Source organism: Aquarana catesbeiana, linkage group LG09 (assembly GCF_042186555.1).
Source record: "Aquarana catesbeiana isolate 2022-GZ linkage group LG09, ASM4218655v1, whole genome shotgun sequence".
NCBI lineage: Eukaryota > Metazoa > Chordata > Amphibia > Anura > Ranidae > Aquarana > Aquarana catesbeiana.
Window position 1 is genome coordinate 231,310,528 of NC_133332.1, and position 18,211 is coordinate 231,328,738.

At 42.8% G+C, this 18,211-nt stretch overlaps 1 protein-coding gene across 1 annotated transcript in view; it reads left to right on the forward strand.

The window, feature by feature from the left end:
- Nucleotides 1–3,055: 3,055 nt before the first annotated feature.
- The window catches only part of LOC141108366 (ficolin-1-B-like), a 74,339-nt gene continuing 59,183 nt past the window's right edge, over nt 3,056–18,211 (forward strand). Inside the window, exon 1 of the mRNA XM_073599925.1 lies at nt 3,056–3,210. Coding sequence (XP_073456026.1) covers nt 3,129–3,210 — 82 coding nt within the window. The 5' untranslated portion in view covers nt 3,056–3,128. The remainder of the gene's footprint in view (nt 3,211–18,211) is intronic.

Here is an 18,211-nt window from a genome sequence, read left to right on the forward strand (position 1 = left end):
TCCCCTCCCAGGCAGAACACATGCATCCGGGGCTTTGATAGCCCTCTGCTGGAAGGAAGAAGAAGCAAAAGAGGGTGTCCGTTGATTTTTAGAATGAAGTCTGATGGGGGGTGTAGAAGGCTTGATGAAGATGGCTGTGTCCCTTGTAACTCCTGTGGAAGCTTCTAAGGATGTGGAGCTTTCCAGGAACACTTCATCTTCACTAGAGCTGCCCTCTTCTGAGGATGACCACTCAAACAGGCGTTCGACAGATCCATACCTGTCCAGCATCTCTGGTGACCCTCAGTCTATGGCCTGGCCCTTATCTCCCCTGTCCAGCTCACCCGAGATATCACCATCTGCTTCACCTGGCTCCCTCTGGACAGGTTCAAAAAGGGGCTTATTTGCAATGGTTGGCAATTCCGGGGAACATCTTGGGGCCTGCTCTACAAACTCAGCAACCCCTGGAGCCACAACCAAACCACAGGCCTCCCCATTAGATCCTACCTGAATCTCCGGCACATCCGATTCCTTTGAGGGAACAGGCTGGAACTCCTTTGCTGCTACTGCGAACACAGACGACTCTCGGCCCTCTCCGGCCAATCTGTGTTTGAGGCTTGCAAAGTCCGGTTGTGGGACTGGCATGGTAGTACCGGACCTCCTGTTGCACAGGTCCCAGGCTTGTAAGTTGTGCTCCGCAGTGTCCACAACGGGCCCAGGCGCGGACTCCTACTGTGGGATTCTAACATGCAGGGCATAGCATGCAGAGCTACTCCACACCCTCTACCACTCCAAGCGCCAGTCCTCCGGTGAGCTCCAGGCGGATGCCGGTGTCCACGAGGACTTGGTCCCACTGCTCAGTTTGCTGCATGGCTGGCGTACTCTGAATACGTGTAGGCACACTGAATGCTGACACCCTCTCCTCTAGGGCGTGGATCCGCCTCTCAGCTTGTTGGCTCAGCGTGCGAGGAACTGTAACTCTACATTTTGCGGCCGCACCACAGCGACACCTGGTGACAGGCTCTTTGGAACTGCAGGTTACAGCAGCGAACTGATTTTTACACAATAGAAATGTTCCTTGGGTAGCCCCAAACTGTAAAAGAGATAGCCTCTCCTTCATCACATTCCCGACTGTGCAGCAGGCAAATTTGTAGCGACAGTGGCAATGCTGGCGCTGTACTTACGCCCGACATCTCTGCATATGGCATGGTGCCTCTGGCAATAGTCCTCTGGGTCTATCCGGGATACAGTCACTGTACTGCTGGGACTGTCTGTGTGGTTGTTAGGGGTAATGGGCTCACAGGATAGTAAAATCTCGGTGGGACCTTCATGAAGTGCCCTACTCCCATAGGAGCGACTAAAAGTTTGTTCTACACTGGAGCTTGTTCCATCACCCCTTTTTACCCAACCAAATAGAATACGCAGACAGTCATTGGGGCATGAACTATGTACAAGTTTATTGCAGTTTCCATATGAAATGCAGCACTGTACTGAAAAGTCACTCTGAATAACTTCCAGTAAGGGTTGAATGATATGCAACACAATATTATTTCCAGATTAAACAAAGCCCCGAGTAGTAGACCTCCATCTTTAATAATATCTCCTAGTGCAATGCATCTTTCCTTCTTCCTGTTTACCACCACTTCCTGACTTGGCAGAACTTCTGATTTTAACTTCCTCTGTGATACTCTGAATAACACTCGGGAAGTGACTTTCGGATTTCTCCAGGGTATTAGTCCCTCTAGGGCCAGCTCCGTTCTCTTGAACCCGCACACTAACCCCTCTAAAGTCTCTGCAGAAGTTCTGTTTCCCTCTGGGTTACACTCACTTGTGTTTCTGAGTGATGATTCATGTCGCACACAGAAAATCTCGTCCAGTCCTGGATGTCAGTATTGGCAGCAATTTGGAAGAAAGTACTTCAGTTCCTCTCCATCCGCATAGCTTGCTTTCCTTCTCCTCACACAGGGGAGAACATCAGCGCTGTATCAGTGGCTATATCCTTACTCCTGGATACTTTCTCCATAGCATGCTTCCCCTCCCCTGTAGGGGAGAGCACCCGCACAAATCCTCCTGGATCTTACATCCTCCAACAAGATCTCTCAACTTCCCATGCAGAACGAACCCCAGAAAGCATGTGACCAGGCCTTATATAGAAGTCCCGCCCCTGTCCCAACAAATTAACTATTGGTCCAGAGGGGTCTTTCAGAACTGCCTGTCACTCTCACTTGTATTCCTCTTATCTTCTAGGAGGCAAAACCCCAGAGAACAAAGGAAACTGTCCAAGCAGAGTGCAGGGGGTCACACCCTCCTCTACTCTAATAAACCTCCCCAGGAATCAAACCCCACCAGATTACACTGCAGAGTGAGAGTCTGTCAATTTTGGCCTATTATAACACTAAACTCTCTATTGTAGCCCTCACCCAAACTGGTGGGCGCTACACAAGAAAAATGGAGTAAGTGTCATGCCGGACAAAGTATAATACTGAGCCGTGATTCCAAAAACAGCAACGAATGGAATGTGCACAAAGCTTTTTAAACAGATTAGTGATCATGGATGAAAGCTGAGTATATCTATATAATCCTGAGACTAAAGAAATGAGTAAAACATGGAAACATGCTTTATCACCCACGCCCAAAAAGGCTAAGGTGCAGCATTCATCCATTAATCACGGCTCGGTATTCAACTTTGTCCGGCATTACACCTACTCAATTTCTCTTGGCTCTAACTATAATTCACCACGACCTACAAAAAACAAAAATTGGCATGCATATTACTAAGATGTCCACCTATAAACCTGCAAAATTTCAGATCCCTAGCACATCTAGATCATGGTGAGGGTAAGAACCTATTGGCCTCCCCTCATACAAGTCAACAGCTTCCTTCTTCCAAAATGTAAGAAAATAACATGTTCCTATTACCTTAAATCAGCAGTACTGACTTGCATTATGTTCTACCCACTGGTGTTTCAAAAATCAAGAATTACTGTGGTTTGGAAATTGGTGGCTGCAATGTAACAGATTTTAGTGCTGAAATACAAGTTGCTAAACTCCGGGAAGGAAACTGGGCAATCCAACTATCATCACTATAAATGCGCAGAAAAAGCAGTTCACTTTCCTAGGGGAGATAAATCACTATATCCACACCAGCCATGAAGACACACACTTGGCGCTCCATATGTTTGATTCTCTGGTTGGTTACCATCCATTGCTCTGCTGAAGAGACATGCCCAGGTAACATTTTGAGATCGAATTATTATTGTAGTTGTTTATGTGTTCATTTTACTTTCATTTGCAGGTGAGGGAAATCAATTGCCTATCACCTTAATAAGCAATCTAAGAGACATACTTTGGGATTATCTAACACAGGAGGTGGTACATTACATAGAACATTACATTACATAGAAATTCATCAGTAAAATAATTTGAGTTTTCTCTGTGGGGTCAAACAGAAGATTACCCACTGGGAAGAAAAAATTAATTAGGTCTTTTTCACTGCTTAAGCCACATTATATCTGTATTAGAGTTAAACTAGCTGACAAATTGTTAGTTTGCTTCACTCCTATATTTTTTGTATCAACAGTACTAAAAGTGTATCTAAAGCTAAAATGTTGGTTTTATGTAGAGTGATGAAGTTTTAGAATTTCTGTCAGGTTTTTATTGCTAGAAAGAAAATGTTGAAACTCATAAAGTTAGAGTTGGAAAAGTATCTATTCCATTACATAGATCACCAAAATTCAGCAGAAAAACGTGTGTGCCAACTAGCTGCTGAGGTGTGTGCCTGGTAGGTAGTAGTTATACCACTCCTCACTCATATATCATTCTCCCAACCACCTAGAATTCAATTGTTACCATAAGAAATACTGCATGCCCTAATAAAGGGCGATTCCAAGACACCTAAAGCACATTAAATACCCTTGGTGAATGTAAAGAGAATGTAAACCCTCACCCCGTGAAACAACTAATTCAGTTTAAAATTGAAATAAAAGGCAAAACATTTGTGTATAGATATAAAAAAATTATAAATACCTTTTTCCTTTTTTTATAAGTGATCACATTCCCTCTGTTCTCACCTGCATTAGAGCTGGGGGAGGAGCAGCAACAGTACACTGAGCTTCCCAGTGAATTGCTGTACAGCGGGGGCATGTCAGTACAAGTCTGATCATTGGTGGAGAGCAGAGTTCCCACCACAGCTAGAGAACTAACCACGGTGTGTTCTCATGCTTAGTGTGGTCAGTTTCTAATAGGAAAGCAGAAGGACTGTCAGGAACTGATGTAGCCAATAAACTTTATAATACGAACTACAAAGTTGCCAGCTCTCATTTATCTGCTCGTTGCATCTGGTGTGAGAGGACACACCGAACTTAGCCACCTGTGCCGTGGATCACACATCAAGATTGGGTGGTTCCCTGTAGTGAACGCTACACTCACCTTACCTTTCTCAACTAGCAGGAACACCAGGGATTTCACACAAAAGGAAGCAATACAAAGTGAACAGGATATTTTCTCATACAAGTACATGGAACAGCAGGCACATACAGTGGGGACAGAAAGTATTCAGACCCCCTTAAATTTTTTACTCTTTGTTATATTGCAGCCATTTGCTAAAATCATTGAGGTTCATTTTTTTCCTCATTAATGTACACACAGCACCCCATATTGACAGAAAAACACAGAATTGTTGACATTTTTGCAGATTTATTAAAAAAGAAAAACTGAAATATCACATGGTCCTAAGTATTCAGACCCTTTGCTCAGTATTTAGTAGAAGCACCCTTTTGATCTAATACAGCCATGAGTCTTTTTGGAAAAGATGCAATAAGTTTTTCACACTTGGATTTGGGGATCCTCTGCCATTCCTCCTTGCAAATCCTCTCCAGTTCTGTCAGGTTGGATGGTAAACGTTGGTGGACAGCCATTTTTAGGTCTCTCCAGAGATGCTTAATTGGGTTTAAGTCAGGGCCCTGGTTGGGCCATTCAAGAACAGTCACGGAGTTGTTGTGAAGCCACTTCTTCGTTATTTTAGCTGTGTGCTTAGGGTCATTGTCTTGTTGGGAGATAAACCTTCGGCCCAGTCTGAGGTCCTGAGCACTCTGAAGGTTTTCATCCAGGATATCCCTGTACTTGGTCGCATTCATCTTTCCCTCGATTACAACCAGTCGTCCTGTCCCTGCAGCTGAAAAACACCCCCACAGCATGATGCTGCCACCACCATGCTTCAGTGTTGGGACTGCATCTCTGGAGCTCAGCCACAGTGATCTTTGGGTTCTTCTTCTTTACCTCTCTCACCAATGCTCTTCTCCCCCGATAGCTCAGTTTGGCCGGACGGCCAGCTCTAGGAAGGGTTCTGGTCGTCCCAAACGTCTTCCATTTAGGAACCTTAAGTGCAGCATTCATTTTTTTGTAACCTTGGCCAGATCTGTGCCTTGCAATTCTGTCTCTGAACTCTTCAGGCAGTTCCTTTGACCTCATGATTCTCATTTGCTCTGACATGCACTGTGAGCTGTAAGGTCTTATATAGACAGGTGTGTGGCTTTCCTAATCAAGTCCAATCAGTATAATAAAACACAGCTGGACTCAAATGAAGGTGTAGAACCATCTCAAGGATAATCAGAAGAAATGGACAGCACCTGAGTTAAATATATGAGTGTCACAGCAAACCGTCTGAATACTTAGGACCGTGTGATATTTCAGTTTTTCTTTTTTAATAAATCTGCAAAAATGCCAACAATTCTGTGTTTTTCTGTCAATATGGGGTGCTGTGTGTACATAAATTAGGGAAAAAATTAACTTAAATGATTTTAGCAAATGGCTGCAATATAACAAAGAGCGAAAAATGTAGGGGGGTCTGAATACTTTCCGTCCCCACTGTATCAGGAATATGAAATGTTGGGGTAACAAACGCTTTAAGTGCCTGGTCCCAGAGCCTCCCTTATGTTAGAGGCCCCAGAGTTCTCCCTTACATCAGAGTCTGCAGAGTTCCCACTTACATTAAAAGGGAACTCTGTGGATTCAGATGTAAAAGGGGAACTCTATGGACTCTGATGTAAAGGGGGACTCTTGTTATTAACTTCATGTGATTAAAAATGTTATTTAATAGCAAAATATACAGTATGTATAGTTTATACTATAAAAAAAAATTGTTGTGTAAAAAAAAAGTGTTCAGGTTTGACTTGAAGAAACGGTGGCAACCCTAGATTACATTTGACATTTGCTAAAGACTCCTGCAACTATTTAGAGCTAAGATCATCAATTAAAGTTGAACTTTAGTCTTTCTTTTCAACCTTACCTAGGCTGTTATTATTGTGGTGGTTTTATTATAATTATAATTACTATTATTAGTATTATTATTATTATTATGGTGGTTGTTCTTATTTAATACCATAACTTATTATTCTACAGGGACTTATTAAAAAAATGCTTTTTAACCATTTATGTACTCTAGGCGTGTTATGTTTAAAGAAGTACCCAGAGAGTACATTAGCACCCTCTGACATATAACTCCATGTGTTTACTCTGTTTCAATCATCCGCGTCAGTGAGTGTCAATGAGTCATGAGTGTCATCAATCTTCATATGATATCAGTTATAGCTGAATTCCAGGGATGAGCCACTGCTCCGCATGTTCAGTAAGACACAGAGCCACGGCTCAAACCCACCCCCCTTCTCCTCATTGGCTCACTGACTTTGATTGACAGCAGCGGGAGCCAGTGGCGCCCGCTGCTGTGTCTCAGCCATTCAGGAGGGAGAGTCCTGGGCAGCCGAGGCACTCGTGCAATATCGCTGGATTAAGATGGGGCTCAGATAAGTATTAGGGGGCTGAGGGGGGCTGCTGCACACAGAAGATTTTTTTATCTTAAGGCATAGAATGCTTTAAGATAAAAAATTCTGCCTTTAGAACCACTTTAACTCCTTCCCCACGTATCCCATTATTTAATCTTTGTCTGCTAATTTTTTATTTCTGTTTTTTTTAACCATTATTATTTTCCTTTTTTTTCATTTTTATTCCCATTGTTCATGACCTTTTTCCCCTTTTAGTGTTGCTATATTGAAAAAGGGAACTTTATTTCATTTGTGTATATATCTTTGCAAGGTTTTATACCAGAAACATAATTTTAGTGTCATATATAGGCCAAATTTAACCACTTCAGCCCCGGAAGTCTTGGCTGCTCAATGACCAGATCATTTTTTGCCATACGGCACTGTGTCACTTTAACTGACAATTGCGCGGTCGTGCGACGTTGTACCCAAACAAAACTGATGTCCTTTTTTTATCCACAATTAGAGCTTTCTTTTGGTGGTATTTGATCATTTCTGTGGTTTTTATTTTTTGTGCTATAAACAAAAAAAGAGTGTCAATTTTGAAAAAAAACACAATATTTTGTACTTTTTGCTATAATAAATATCCCCAATTTTTTTTTTAAAAAAGCAATTTTTTTCCTCAGTTTAGGCAGATATGTATTCTTCTACATATTTTTGGTAATAAAAATCACAATAAGTGTATATTGATTGGTTTGCATAAAAGTTATAACATATACAAAATAGGGGAAAGATTTATGGCATTTTTATTATTATTATTTCTTTTTTACTAGTAATGGCGGTTTATCTGCAATTTTTATCGAGACTGCGACATTATGGTGGACAGATCAGACACTTTTACAACATTTTTGGGATCATTGGCATTTATACAGCGATCAGTGCTATAAAAATGCACTGGTTACTGTGTAAATGTCACTGGCAGGGAAGGTGTAACAGTAGGGGGCGATCAAGGGGTTAATTGTGTGTCCTAGGGAGTGATTCTAAATTTGGCGGGATGGGACTGCCTGAGTAAGGAGAGTGATCGTTGTTCATACTTAGTATGAACAACAGATCGCTCTCCTCACCCCTGACAGCACGGAGATCTGTCTGTTTACATTGACAGATCTCCATTCTGTCTCTGTGTGGAGCGATCGCGGGCACGCGCATCAGCTCCAGTGATGCTCTGCGGCGTGCACGCACCCCCTAGTGGTCAAAAGGCAAACCGACGTAAGATAATGTTGTTTCGCCCAGGGGAGCCAACCTGCCGCATCTATTTTTTATGTACAGTTTTGCTATTTATTTTTTGAACAGTGGTTGTTTTTGCAAGGCAATCTCAACAAAGGAAATTTGGAGAAGCATAAGGGAGGAGGAAAAGTGCACCGACTAAGGCTGGCCATACATTATACAATTTTTTTGTACAATTTTCCTTTAGATTTACCAAAGCCATATTATATGAGGTCAAACCTAAACCCTTTCAATTTGTATGCAATCAGACAAGCCCCTGCACTACATAGTTAAAGGTAAATCTAAAGGAAATTGAACAAGAAAATTGTATAATGTATGGCCAGCTTTAGTCTAGTCATTTTTAATAGCATTGCTGAGAAGAATATATTGCAGTGATAAAAGCCGCAGAGCTTATCTGGTATACGGTATACTAGTCTCAATTAGAATTACTACACCGGATTGTGTGCTTTCTATCTTCTCTTATGCCTCTCCAGTATTAAGAAAAAAAATTGGTTTAAGAACAAGCAAGGCTTGTGATGTCTAAGTGCAACCTTGAAGGGTTTTTTTGTAGCACTCTGTAGCTTAGGCAGGGAGCTCCTCACAAATTTACTTGCCAGGAGTAGTTATCCTGGTTGATTGCTAGAGATCTCTTGATTTCTCCCTAAGTTTGGCCTTGTTGCACTTTTCTCTTCTACCACTAGGTGGCTGGGTACTTGTTGTTACTAGATATGAGAAGGGCAACGCAAAGTCAGATTATGGGTATATGGGGTATCTCAGCCAATGGGCAGGGGTTTTCTTGACTCCCTTGGCCTGCTGGGAGCACCTATATCTGTCTGGGTGGACGTGTATTGTACGCCTTGGGCTGCCGAGATTGGGCCTATCCCGAGGGCATCTGGGCCTATCCAGAAGTAAGAGGGCAGCTCAGCGTTGGGATTGCGGCTTACAATCTAACCAAAAGTGACGGTTCTGCTGGCCGGATAACCTGTCGTGATTGGAGGTAGAAGGGGAGCTGTTGCCACTAAGGGACCAATCATCTTTACTAGGGACCACAGTGAGTAACTGAAGCAAGTACCGAAACAGCATTCTCTTAGGCATTGTCCTTGCAGCAGTCGCCCATAGCAACCAGCTTCAGTCCCATCGGGATTTCGTTTGGCTCCGTGGGAAGGTGGTAAGCAGCATTTACCCTTCTTACAGACTGTGTTATCGTATGTACTATAAATGTGGGGAAAAACCACTAAGTCTCATTGCTCGGGGAGGGGATCAGCCTGGTCTTTTGACACTTCCCGCCAGCGCTGTGAGGGTTAATATAGACTCCAAAATGGACTCCAATACAGTTTTGGCGCGCTGCAGCAAGAAGAAGGAGGGCGCCACAGTTCCCAAAGAACTTTTGCACCAATTCATTGGCAGGGGGAGGAGTCCCTGCTCTGCAGAGGAGGATAAGGAAGTTCCGCCACGTATGTATAATTGTGGGTTAATGAAGGAGATGGCGCAGTTTGTGCGTGAGAAGGCGTATTGGCGAAAGTACGCTCCGGGTGTCTGTTTCGGTCCGAGTGATGGAAAACCTGTCCTGACTGACACCGGAGTGAGGTACTGTCAGAAACCATGAAATCAGACCGTGACAGAAGTACAGTTAAATCACACTTGTTTTTTTGTTTTTTTTAAATCTTTTTATTGAGTATAAGACATACAAACAGAAAACAACAGTAAACCCGCTACAGCATTGGGACTAGACCCACACAGGGGCCAGTGCCAGCCGGCAACTGGGCTGTTTCCATCATTAGTGACATACAGCTGTAGCACGTCTATAAGAAAAGAACAACAAACAACCTAGTGCTGTATTGGCTCCTGCTCAACTGAAATATCTAAGGATCAGATCATTCATTCGAGACCCAAGGGACAATAGATATCAAATAAACCCATATCAGAGATTACAATACAAAAGTGTCACCCAAAGTATCAAAATCACATCCACCCGTAGAGTGGTATTATGTACATGCTCAATCAGTCTGCGGTTGCCATGGAGGCCTCCGCCAGCCATTTGGCCCACACTCTACGGTATTTTTTGGGGCATCCTCTATTTTGGTAGGTTTCCTTATAAAGTGGTAGTACTTTATTGACATGTGTTTTCCATAGCAATATTGACGGCGGGGGCACGTTTTTTCCAGCAGAGAGTGATCATTTTTCTGGCATAGAAAATCAGGAGTCCTATCAGAGTCCTCTCCGCTATCCTGGGGGCTAATGCTTCTACTAAGCCTAGAAGGCATATCTGCGGGGTTGGGGCTATATCTATTCCCACCACTTCTTTTATTACAGATATTACTTGTGACCAGTAGTTTTGAATTGCTGGGCAGGACCAGAAGATGTGTATAAAGTCGCCCGGATCCCCAGTACACCTCCAACACTCCGAGGACAGGGAGGTTCTCATTTTATGCATTCTATACGGGGTAATATATGCCCGGTGTAGTATTTTGTATTGTATGAGGCGGTCACGAAGTGAGACCAGGATTTTGAAGGGGAAGTCCCACATGTCCTCCCAATCCTCGGAGTCCAGTCCCGGGATGTCTTGTGTCCATCGCTGATGGAGCTTTGACAGATCTGGATAGGAAACTCTAAGGAGATGTGCATAGAGGACCGAAGTCGGTTTCCTGGTGCATTCATATCTTGTGACCCTCTCCAGATCGGATAGCACTATTTGCGTGTCTAAATCACACTTGTTTAATAATAAAAGTAAATAGAACAAACGTAGTCAAAACATAGCCAGAGTTCAGGAACCGGAACAGATAGTCAGACAAGCCAAATGTCAGGGAGCCGGAGATGAGCATAGTAAAACAGCAAGCAGGATCTGGAGCCAAAAGGGATGTCAGCCAAGCAAGTCTTTTAACAGGAATGCAGGAGAGCGTCTCTGTGATGTTGACTAAGGTGAAGGCAGAGATCCTCTGGGCTGGACAGCTTAAGTAGGCAGGACTGACGAGCAGGATATCATCAACAGCTGAGCAACTGTGGAGAGATAGGAGCTGGCAATTAGCGGACAGCTGAGCGGCCAGCTCAGAGAAGGAAGGGCTGAGCCCAGCCCCGACAGGTACACACCGAAGGGAGAGTCTGCACTGTATACAGCTGGGGGCTACGAGTCTCTAGGACTGATTTGTGGAAAATGTTCTGGCCTGACTATGCAGTTGAGGCCTTGGATTGTCTGTGGACACTATGGAGAGCATCTGTTTGAGGTCATCCCTCCAACTCTACCTCCGCAGATCCTACAAGTCGATTGGGATAAGAATGTTGCCCTCCCATCGGAGAGCAATGCCCCAAGCCCGCTGGTGACCCAAGTGATGCAGGAGGCTTGTCAGGGACTAACCCTCAGGAGAACTAACATCTATGGCCAGCAGAATCTTGTATCAACTAACACAAATTCTCCAGCGCTAATGCGCACGCATGCACGAGCGCGGGCAAGAGCTGTTAGGACAGTGTACTCTTCAGTGTGCACGCGTGTGCCAAAGCGCGCGCTAATGCAAACACGTGCGCTCCAAAGCACACACACCACGTGAGAGACTCCAGGCGCCAAGCATACTATTTAAAGCATGTTGCAGCAGTCACCAACTGCTGCATGATCTTCAGCTTCCTGTGTATTCCTGAGTTCCTGTTCCTGTTGTCTTGGATAACCTGCTGACGACCCGGCTTGTCTTGACCTATCTGATCTGCACTTACCCCGGCTCAACCCTTGGCTCGTTCCTGTTACTCCGCTCTGATCTGCTGCACTGTGTATGACCCCTGGCTTGTTTTATGGACTTTGCTACTGTTTGCTGTCCTGTGTATGAACCCCGGCCTGGCTCCTGACACTGCTTCTGGTACTTCCTGCTTGACGATCTCATCTGGTACTCCCGAGGTACCCCTGCCTAGCAGTCTACCCCGCTGGTCAGCTGCCCACCAGTGGACTTCTCTGCTTCTTCTCAGCTTGCCGCAGCCAGCAACCCCTGCCACTTTGAGTATAGCTCCCCCTGTACCACCCAGTTATTATTGGTGAAGCATCATCAAAGTGGTACCATGACTTTGTGGATTATAAATGTGAGTTGTGTGATGTCAAGGACGCTACGCTGACAATTACCTTGCACACCCATTTAAAGTGTTGTTAAGAGGGAACACCCCAGGAAGCTGTATTGCCAGAACTGTGCTGGACTGGATGCTACCGGCAATTACAGGAAATGATCCTCAAAGCCACCTTGGCTAGAATTGAAGTTGTTGGGGTGTCATACCCTGAAGAGCGATCTGTGGACTTCAGCAGATTGTTGGTTTCAAATGATGAAGAACTTCTCTTTGTCTTGCTCCCTTGCATTAAGGCCTGGCTGCTTGTTGCCTGAATTGCAGCTGTGCCTCTGTGCCCGGAGTTGTCCCTGGAGAAGAAGGGAAACTTCTGGAAAATGTAGTTCATCCAGAAGGAAATCGATGAACTGTAGCATGCCTTGGACACTAAGTGTTAGTTAGATTAGGCTATGATAGAAGGGTCAATTCTCGCTATGCATGTGAATAACGGACTGAACCATATGTCTTGAATGTTTCTAGTGTGGTCACCAGGTGGCGTGAGCGGTGCCGACCTGAACTTTAATTCACATTATGTGCTGATGTAAATCTGTTGATTCATGGGAAGAAGGTGGTATTCCCTATGGAGGATGGGATCTGCTTCCAAAAAAAATTAAAGTTTCCCCCTGCACGGCAACATTATAATGTGCTAGTATGCAATGCATACTAACCTTCATACTAACAATGCATACTAACCAGCCCATGAACCTTCCAGGTTCGTGGGCTGCAGCCGCTTGATTGACCGAGCCGCAATGACATCACACCCACGCAGTCTTGGCTGCAGCACACAGCTCTGAAGGAATGTCACGAGTATGCCATTTCTTTAGAGTGCATGAGCCGGTGATGTCACTAGCTGCTGCTCATTAGAATATTCCCTAAACAGTGCACATTTAGGAGATATATATTTTACCTGGGAGAGAACCTCTGAGGGAATCTGGAATGGAAAAGGAGTTGGGGGTCCTAGTAGATGACAGGTTCAGCAATGGCATGCAATGCCAAGCTGCTGCAAGCAAAGCAAACAGAATATTGGCATGCATTAAAAAGGGGTTTAACTTCAGAAATAAAACAATAATTCTCCCACTGTATAAGACTCTGGTCTGGCCGCACCTGGAGTATGCTGTCCAGTTCTGGGCACCAGTCCTCAGGAAGGATGTGCTGGAACTGGAGAGAGTCCAGAGAAGGGCAACAAAACTAATAAAGGGACTGGAGGACATTAGTTATGAGGATAGGTTACGAACACTGAACTTGTTCTCTCTGGAGAAGAGACGCTTGACGGGATATGATTTCAATGTACAAATACCGTACTGGTGACCCCACAATAGGGATAAAACTTTCTGCGAAAGGGAATTTAAAAGACATGCGGCCATTCACTAAAACTAGAAGAAAATCAGTTTAACCTTGAACTGCGTAGAGGGTTCTTTACTTTAAGAGCAGTAAGTATGTGGAATTCTCTTCCACAGGCGGTGGTTTCAGTGGGGAGCATGGATAATTTAAAAAAACAATTAGATAAGCACCTGAACAACCACAACATACAGGGATATACAATGTAATATTGACATAAAATCACACACATAGGTTGGACTTGTGTCTTTTTTCAAGCTTGCCTACTATGTAACTATGTATATGTAACCTACAGGTAGGCTTTATTATAAGCTGACCTGTAGGTAAAAATAAAAAACAAGAGTTTACTACCGCTTTAACATAAGGAAATCTTTGGAACACTGAAAACCTGACATATACTTATTAGACTGAGTACACATGGACATTTTTTAATTTTACTTTGTGCTAGTCTGAAGAGTGCAATGTACTGCAAGCTTTAAGAAGCATTTAGTTGAGAAATAAGAATTCAGTAAATAAGCATAGTTACATAGTTAGTCAGGTTGAAAAAAGTCAATCTAATTTAACCAATAAAAGGGGAAAACAAAAAAAATCATACAATCCCATATACACAATCCTATAACCACAGTTGATCCAGAGTAAGGCGAAAAACCCCAGCAAAGCATGATCCAATTTGCTACAGCAGGGGAAAAATTTCCTTCCTGATCCCCCGAGAGGCAATCGGATATTCCCAGGATCAACTTTACCTATAAATTTTAGTATCCAGTTATATTATGTACATTTAGGAAAGAATCCAGGCGTTTTTTAAAGCAATCTACTGAGCTGGCCAGAACCACCTCTGGAGGGAGTCTGTTTCACATTTTCACAACTATTATTGTGAAGAAACCTTTCCGTATTTGAAGATGAAATCTCTTTTCCTCTAGATGTAAAGAGTGCCCCCTTGTCCTCTGTGATAACATTAAAGTGAATATCTCAACAGCTAGTTCAATATATAGACCACCTTATGTATTTATATGTTGATCATATGCCCCCTTAACCACTTCAGCCCCGGAAGGATTTACCCCATTCCTAACCAAAGCACTTTTTACAATTTGGCACTGCGTCGCTTTAACTGCTAATTGCGCGGTCATGCAATGCTGTACCCAAACAAAATTTGCGTCCTTTTCTTCCCACAAACAGAGCTTTCTTTTGATGGTATTTTGATCACCTTTGCGGTTTTTATTTTTTGCGCTATAAATGGAAAAAGACCGAAAATTTTGTAAAAAAAATGATATTTTCTATTTTTTGTTATAAAAACAATCCAATAAACTCAATTTTAGTCATACATTTAGGCCAAAATATATTCGGCCACATGTCTTTGATAAAAAAATGTCAATAAGTGTATATTTATTGGTTTGCGCAAAAGTTATAGCGTCTACAAACTAGGGTACATTTTATGGAATTTACACAGCTTTTAGTTTATGACTGCCTATGTCATTTATTGAGGTGCTAAAATGGCAGGGCAGTACAAAACCCCCCCAAATGACCCCATTTTGGAAAGTAGACACCCCAAGGAAATTGCTGAGAGGCATGTGGAGCCCATTAAATATTATTTTTTTTTGTCCCAAGTGATTGAATAATGATAAAAAATAAATAAATAAATAAATAAAATTTTACTAAAAGTTGTCACTAAATGATACATTGCTCAAACATGCCATGGGCATATGTGGAATTATACCCCAAAATACATTCTGCTGCTTCTCCTGAGTACAGGGATACCACATGTGTGGGACTTTTTGGGAGCCTAGCTGCATACGGGGCCCCGAAAACCAATCACCGCCTTCAGGATTTCTAAGGGCGTAAATTTTTGATTCACTCCTCACTACCTATCACAGTTTCGAAGGCCATAAAATGCCCCCCCCCCCCAAATGACCCCATTTTGGAAAGTAGACACCCCAAGCTATTTGCTGAGAGGCATGGTGAGTATTTTGCAGCTCTCATTTGTTTTTGAAAATGAAGAAAGACAAGAGATTTTTTTTTTTCTTTTTTCAATTTTCAAAAAGTGACAAAAAGTGAGGTCTGCAAAATACTCACTATGCCTCTCAGCAAATAGCTTGGGGTGTCTACTTTCCAAAATGGGGTCATTTGAGGGGGGGTTGTGCCACCTGGGCATTCCATGGTCTCCGAAACTGTGATAGGCAGTGAAGAGTGAAATCAAAAATTTACGCCCTTAGGAAGCCTGAAGGCGGTGCTTGGTTTTCGGGGTCCCGTACGCGGCTAGGCTCCCAAAACGTCTCACACACATGTGGTATCCCCGTACTCAGGAGAAGCAACGAATGTATTTTGGGGTGTAATTTCACATATTCCCATGGCATGTTTGAGCAATATATCATTTAGTGACAACTTTGTGCAAAAAAAAAAAAAAATGTGTCTTTTTCCCGCAACTTGTGTCACAATATAAAATATTCCATGGACTCGACATGCCTCTCAGCGAATAGCTTGGGGTGTCTACTTTCCAAAATGGGGTCATTTGGGGGGGTTTTGAACTGTCCTGGCATTTTATGCACAACATTTAGAAACTTATGTCACACATCACCCACTCTTCTAACGACTTGAAGACAAAGCCCTTTCTGACACTTTTTGTTTACATGAAAAAAATTATTTTTTTTTGCAAGAAAATTACTTTGAACCCCCAAACATTATATATTTTTTTAAAGCAAATGCCCTACAGATTAAAATGGTGGGTGTTTCATTTTTTTTCACACAGTATTTGCGCAGCGATTTTTCAAATGCATTTTTTTGGGAAAAAACACACTTTTTTAAATTTTAATGCACTAAAACACACTATATTGCCCAAATGTTTGATGAAATAAAAAAGATGATCTTAGGCCGAGTACATGGATACCAAAAACGACATGCTTTAAAATTGCGCAAAAACGTGCAGTGGTGACAAACTAAATACATTTTTAAAAGCCTTTAAAAGCCTTTACAGGTTACCACTTTAGAATTACAGAGGAGGTCTACTGCTAAAATTACTGCCCTCGATCTGACCTTTGCGGTGATACCTCACATGCATGGTGCAATTGCTGTTTACCGATGCTTGCGTTTGCCTTTGTGCGAGAGCAGGGGGGGAAAGGGGTGCTTTTTTTTTTTTTTTTTACTTTTTTATCTTATTTTTAAACTGTTCCTTTCATTTTTTTTTAATCATTTTTATTGTTATCTCAGGGAATGTAAATATGCCCTATGATAGCAATAGGTAGTGACAGGTACTCTTTTTTTGAAAAAATTGGGGTCTATTAGACCCTAGATCTCTCCTCTGCCCTCAAAGCATCTGACCACACCAAGATCGGGGTGATAAAATGCCTTCCCAATTTCCCAATGGCGTTGTTTACATCCGTCGAAATCGAAGTCATGAAATGCTTGTAGCTTCTGGTTTCTTAGGCCATAGAGATGTTTGGAGCCATTCTGGTCTCTGATCAGCTCTATGGTCAGCTGGCTGAATCACCGGCTGCATTCTCAGGTTCCCTGTTGGGACAGGAGAGCCAGAGAAAAACATGGAAGACAGTGGGGGGGGGGGCATTCCCTCCCACTGCTTGTAAAAGCAGTCTAGAGGCTAATTAGCTGCTAGGATTGCTTTTACATGAAAGCCGACTGCTGGCTGAAAAGAATGATACCAAGATGATACCTAAACCTGCAGGCATCATTCTGGTATAACCACTCAAGGTCCAGCAACATACCAGTATGTTGCTGGTCCTTGTTGGGCATATATTGTAAACTTTTTTTTCATGCAGCCTGTGGGCTGAACGAAAAAAAGAGATTGATCGGTGGGTATGCCCACCATTAGAATACCTCCCTTCATCCACCCACTTCTAATGATGGGCATACATGCACCGTTTATATATGCCGAAGCTTGGGGGCCATTGCCCCAAAAGGTAGAAGCAAATTGCTCCTCCGCCCCTGCTGCCCCCATGCTTCGGCATATATGCTCTTTTTTTTAACTGTGGTGGTGAAATCACCTCCTACAGCGCTGGAGTCACAGCTTTATGTATCGTGGGAGCAAACGCTGTTGCTGTCAAGATAAATAAATCCACGCTGCAACTGAATGGCGTTCCTGCTAAGCAAATGATGGTTAACAATAAAACAAAGTAACATTACAGTATAACAGTAAGACTTACCATACCTGCAAAGCAAATACAAAAAAAATTGTAAAAAATAAAACATTTTTTGACGCAACCTGTGCCTAAAATATATATATGCCGAAGCATGGGGGCATCCACCCGCAAAAGGTAGGAGCAAATCGCTCCTCCGCCTCTGCTGCCCCCACGCTTCGGCATATATGCTGAAGTATGTAACTGTGGTGGTGAAATCACCTCCGACAGCGCTGGAATGACGGCTTTATGTATCGTGGGAGCAAACGCTGTTGCTGTCAAGATAAATAAATCCGCTCTGCAGCTGAATGGCGTACCTACAGTAAAAACAAAAAAATGGTTAACAATAAAACACAGTAAACAGTAAAGTATAAAAAAATTGCATACCTATAAAGCAAACATGATAAAACATAATAACAATAAAACATTGCAGAATAGAATACAGTAAAAAAGAGCAGAACAATAGAGAGAGAATAGAGAGAGAACAATAAAACAACAACAATTTTTGGTTTTTATATTTTTTTTGTGTTTTTTTTTTTTTCCTTTTTTTAAATTTTTTTACACTTTTTTTGTAACTGTAACTTTTGTAACTGTAACCGGTTCCAGGTTCGGGTCTCTCAAAATGCGATGGCATCTTGGGAGACCCTGTGAAAGTGTGCCTAGTCTGTGTAGTGCTGT